General features: G+C 36.3%; 1 protein-coding gene across 1 annotated transcript in view; it reads left to right on the top strand.

Annotated features, from left to right (window-relative positions):
• Positions 1–1,531: 1,531 nt before the first annotated feature.
• Positions 1,532–6,000, top strand: part of LOC121389711 (probable cytochrome P450 12d1 distal, mitochondrial) — a 46,986-nt gene continuing 42,517 nt past the window's right edge. The window contains exon 1 of the mRNA XM_041521362.1: positions 1,532–1,694. Coding sequence (XP_041377296.1) covers positions 1,532–1,694 — 163 coding nt within the window. The remainder of the gene's footprint in view (positions 1,695–6,000) is intronic.

Here is a 6,000-nt window from a genome sequence, read left to right as displayed (position 1 = left end):
GCTGAGAAGTAAAGTGGGCTATCCCACATTTTGGGAGAAACTGAGTTAGGTGTACCACAGTGAATCCAGAGTTTATGCATCGTTTAATCATAATGTCATTTTCAGTATTGTAATATACAGCCATATATTGGTAATAGAAATAAAAACATGCCATATATTGGTAATACAAAAAACCATGTTCTTGGAATTGTGGTTTTGTGGGATAGCCCATTTCTCAGAGGCTATATTATAGATATGAAGGTCATTTTGAAGTTGAAGATGGCCCCCAAATGTATTTAGAGTATCCAAATTAGATTCCTTGTCCCCGAAATGCACGGTTAGCTGTCAATATCCACCTCCTATGTGGTCCAGAAGCTGATATATTAGCAAGTGATATTGTGTCATATCTGCGGCCATCATTAAATTCAAGATGGCGGTTAATGAGCCAGCCAGACGTCTTCTATCCATCCAGTTTTGAAATACCAAAACCAAAATACCCCTATATACCAAATTCCAATCGCCTATGTGATTCAGACGCCGAATTATGAACAACTCATATTTTGTCATGCGACCATCATTCTTTATATTCAAAATGGCGTCTGTCAGACTTCTTGAATCCATCAATGTTTGAAATTAGCCAACAAACCAAAATACGCCTATATACCAAATTTCAGTCTCATATGTGGCTCAGAAGCCAACATATGAGTAACTGATATTTTTCATGGCGGACATCTTTAAATTCAAGATGGCGCCTTATCAGTCAGTCAGACTTCTTGAATCTATCAATGTTTTTAATTAGTAGACCAAAATACCCCTTTATATGAAGTGTCACACTTTCTGCTTGGTAATTTCTTGTTACATATATATCCCACTGCAATTGGGCATTGGTTTTTAATGTACCATTTGGCCGACTGGTTAAAAAACTAAGTATTTTATATATCGACACCACTAGAACACATTGATTTATTAATCATTGGCTATTGGATGTCATACATTTGGTAATTCAGACATATAGTCTTATAGGAAAAGTTAAAAGTTGAAGTTTGTTTTGTTTCACGACACCACTAGAGCACATTGATTTATTAATTATAGGCTATTGGATGTCAAACATTTGGTGATATTTTATTCGTAGACTTTGAGGAAATATGCTATTTTTTCTCATTATAACAACACCAAGTGATTTTATATAACCACGTGTCCAGACAAGACAGCACACCACGCACGTAGAAATAAAGTATTGGGGCTCTTGTTATGACCGACAAAAATCCACTAAGGTGGTTCGATCGCAAGACACAAGCACCTCAGGTGAGCGCTCTACCGACTGAGCTAGATCTCATCCCAGTTTTAGAGGAAACCGCTATATTGTTTTGATTCACGTATTTCCGACACCTCGATGACGTGTGCTAACAGTGACACACACACAGACGAGTTCTAATTGGCAGCCTAGCTATAAAAGACCGACCCATTCAAAGTCGATCCCATTCGCTGGAAAGGTCGCCAAGTCTGAGTAAGAAGTATATTTTTCTCCGAGAGAAGAACCCATCAGCTCGTCATGTCTTTTGTTCTGCCGTCAACGATGAAGCTCTATATGAGCATCACAGAGGAACACGCAGATCCTTGGAGAAGAGATGTCACCATGGATGACTTCTCTTTAATGGACAGAAGTGTGGGTACTTCTAACAGAACTGATGGGACATATGATGTTCAGTTTGGAGGCAAGAACGGGAAACAAGAGAAAGGAAATTTTGACAGCTGATGCTTCAGAACGTTTGCTAGAAAACGTGAATCTAGCCAGATGACATGTAAATATTAATGAATATTGCATACGCGAACAGTGTTTATTGGGGGGGGGGGGGGGGGGGGGTGTGTTCTGACAAGAACCCATCAGCTCGCAATGTGCCTTGTTCTGCCATCAAGTCTGAAGCTATATAGCATCAAAGAGAAAAACGGAGATCCTTGGAGAAGTGATACCATCATGGCCGAGTTCGGTTTAGTAGACAGAAGAGGAGACATTGATAACAGAACTGACAGGATATATGATGTTCAGTATGGAGGCAAGGTAGCAGAAATATGAGAAAGGAATCGGTTGGTAACAGAAACAGCAAAATATCAATTTGTCAGTAAATATTTAATATTGAATTGTGTACACCAGTAGAACAAAATAACGTCAACACGTGAAAGTGAAATCAGATAATTTTAAGAAAATGCTGCATAAGAACAGGACTTAGTGATGATTGAACATCGAAACATCTGAGTGACACGTACTGTAAATAAACTCTTACTCTTTGGCCTTATTTTCAAGTGTGTATGTGTTTTACGAATGGGAAAATGACAAATTATACCAACTTAACGAAGCAAAGCGCAAGAAAAGAAAAGTAATACTAAGAAGAAAATTGAATACATGAGATGTTTAGGAAGAAAGCACATCTTCATAAGGTGGTATCATGCTTTTGGAGATTGGGTTTGAGGAAGGTTCATCGTGGAAAGAGAAGAACAGAAATGTTTTGTTTTTTTGCTGTCTTTTTGTTTTGTTTTTCTTTGTTTGGCTTTTGTGTGGCAGGTTTGTGGTGGTGTTTTTATTGTCATTATCATTATTATTATTAAGTTCCCAAGCCAAGGGTGGAAACCTATTGTTTTTGCTGGGATTATTATTATTATTATTATTATTATTATTATTTGTCGCATCCAATGGATCATCCTGTAAGAACTCTTCTGAGCCGATTTAGCTGAAATGGTAGGTAGTTGGGTATGTCGGGGGATAGATTGCATTGAAAACCTATATTTATAGGTTATGTGTATTGGCCTCAATCGCGAATTTTATAGTATTTTGTAAGGAAAATAGTTTTGTTCCCTATGTTTTGTCATTTTTAAAGAAACTTTCCTGGCGCATTTAGATGCAATTTGGTAGATAGTTAGGACCGCCAGAGGAATTGATTGTATTAAAACATTTCGATTACATGTTGTGTATTGGCCACCATCGCGAATATCGTATTGCATGTACATTTCTATGACATTGCCACAGTGTTTGTGGGTTATGGGGAGGGGGTGGGGGTAATTATTGATGTACATTGTAATTAAATAACGTATAATCATGTCTGGGTAATGTACAGATAATATAGCTTGAGAATCCTTCATTACAGCTTGCGGTTATATTTATTATTATTATTATTATTTTATTTTTTTATTATTATTATTTTTTTGTTGCTACCAAAAATGATTTGAATAAATTGTGTAATTTCGTTTTTGACAAAACAGTTATTTTGAATCTTTTTTTTTTTTTTTTTTTTTTTTTTTTTAATATTGTGAATAAAATGTGAACAAGTAAAATTATTACGATTCATTGTTCATCTTTAGCTATTTTCAATCTGTAAAATGTGTGACGTATTTAAATAAAAACGTATTACGTTTCAAGACATTCGTTGCATTTTTTATTGTGGGAGCCACCAATATCGGAATGAGCGGTGTGTGTGTGTGTGTGTGTGTGTGTGTGTGTGTGTGTGTGTGTGTGTGTGTGTGCGGCGGTGGCGCGGTGAAGTGTACAACATTATGGTTTGCTTAATATGACCGCAGACCATCACAATTTGGTGCACACTAAGGCTGGAGAAATATAGAATTATTTCGATTTCATCCTGAACTAGTAATAACATTTTCGAGACTTCAGAATTTTAATCTCAGTATTAATTTATTGACCAGTAATATTATATTTTTGCTTAGCAGATTACATTGTGTTTTAATTTAAATTTTGATTTTTTCTTTTAAATTGATATCATAATCACACCATTTTTGTACTTACCTTTTTATGGCTTCCAATGGCCCATGTATTCTTTGCATTGGCGTGTCCTGAAACGTTCATTCATTCATTCGTTCATTCGTTCATTGTTACTTTCCTTATTTCATTTATTCAGTCATCCATTCATTCACTACTATCGTATTTTGCCTACAATCTGTCCGCACTATTGTTATATCAAACGTCGTAATGTTTAGCAAATATTTTAGCTCTGAACTGAAACGATAACCATATTATAGCAAGTTACCTTCAAGCTAAATGATACTGTTATGTAACTGATATTACATTGTTAATAAAAGATAACTAACACCATAAAAAATATGTATTTCAATATTTACAAATTTCATGACAGACACACATTGTGACGAGCATGACCTACAGAATTATTTCAAGGATTGTACGACTTATATGATAAGGATACAAAGGAAGCTGATTGATTGACCGTTTTTCGCAATCAGTCAGCTTCCCAAATGTTCACTTGCTTCCACCGTGACCTCAAATGAATATGTATGTAGGGCACAGACCTACAACAGTACATTGTACGTTAGTGTCGGGTTTGTTTGTTTGTGTGTGTGTGTGTGTGTGTGTGTGTGTGTGTGTGTGTGTGTGTGTGTGTGTGTGTGTGTGTGTGTGTGTGTGTGTGTGTGTGTGTGTGTGTGTGTGTGTTAGTGGTGGCTGAACGTGCCTCCGGCCTAAGCGAAAAGAGATCCTTTCTAAGACCAGTCAATAAGTGAATCAATACATTACATGTAGGGGAAGAACAAGAACGACAGCAACAACAACGCAAATATCATGTCTGTTCTTAGTTCCTATTTGTTTTAATCATTTGTGGTTAGCCAACTGATTAATACTAAGGAACAAATGCAGTGGGTTTCCTCTGACATCTACAAGTCAAAGTTACCAAATGCTTGACAATATGCTGTCGTAAAACAAAACCAAATCAACTATTATTCGGAAACATTATTGAAAAAAGAGTCTTTTTAATCTCAACGTGCCGACTTACATGTGGTAAACAAAACACATGCTCGGAAACCAAGCCCATCCGAAATCTACTTATTTAAAGATATCTAATATTACAACGTGTACGAATAACAAACCCATCCTTATGGTGAACACAAAAAACAAACCTGCCATAGAAAGTATACCATAGAGAGACCAGATGAAGGACAGAAGAAACCAACAAGAATCCTTATGGTGAACACGAAAAACAAACCTGCCATAGAAAGTATACCCTAGAGAGACCAGATGAAGGACAGAAGAAACCAACAAGAATCCTTATGGTGAACACGAAAAACAAACCTGCCATAGAAAGTATACCCTAGAGAGACCAGATGAAGGACAGAAGATACCAACAAGAATCCTTATGGTGAACACGAAAAACAAACCTGCCATAGAAAGTATACCCTAGAGAGACCAGATGAAGGACAGAAGATACCAACAAGAATCCTTATGGTGAACACGAAAAACAAACCTGCCATAGAAAGTATAGTCTAGAGAGACCAGATGAAGGACAGAAGATACCAACAAGAATCCTTATGGTGAACACGAAAAACAAACCTGCCATTGAAAGTATACCCTAGAGAGACCAGATGAAGGACAGAAAATACCAACAAGAAGAAGTTGAAGCAGAAAAAAAGAAGAAGTTGAAGAAGAAAAAAAGAAGAAACAAGAAAAAGAGGAAGAACAAGCACAACAACAATGAAAATAGCATTTTATACTCAGTTCTTATTTGTTTTAATCATTTGTGGTTAGCCGAGTGGTTAACGTCACGGTCTATCAAACGACATGTGTGTTCGAATTCCGTCAGGGTGGTTTTATTAAATGTGTTTGCTGGTGGAGTGCGTGGTCCATGAGCGTACCAAACTACAGATGCACTTCACTAAATGCTAAATAAAAAAGTAATGGATTTCCTGAAAGTTTCATCAAAGTGCTTTATTGTTGAACTTAGTGGTACTTTGCTCTCAAATTAATTTTAAAATATTCCTTGCTAACGATATTATTTTATACATATCTATGATCGCCTCCAGATGTCCCTTTGATTACGGAAGTTCTTTTGCCAATGACTTTCATCATTGTCTCTACTCTGTTCACAGTTTCCTCTTGAAGTGTTTCGTCGGAAACTGTGGCCTCCATCTCATCATGTGAATGTCCAACATCATCGGGCATCATTTTATAATTAAATATTTTAAGTTATGTGATATTTCTAACTGTGCTAAATTATTTACCTTATTTTA

Source organism: Gigantopelta aegis, chromosome 15 (genome assembly GCF_016097555.1).
Source record: "Gigantopelta aegis isolate Gae_Host chromosome 15, Gae_host_genome, whole genome shotgun sequence".
NCBI classification, from domain to species: Eukaryota; Metazoa; Mollusca; class Gastropoda; order Neomphalida; family Peltospiridae; genus Gigantopelta; species Gigantopelta aegis.
The sequence above is the reverse complement of the archived record's forward strand: the minus strand, read 5'-3'. Positions and strand labels throughout refer to the sequence as shown.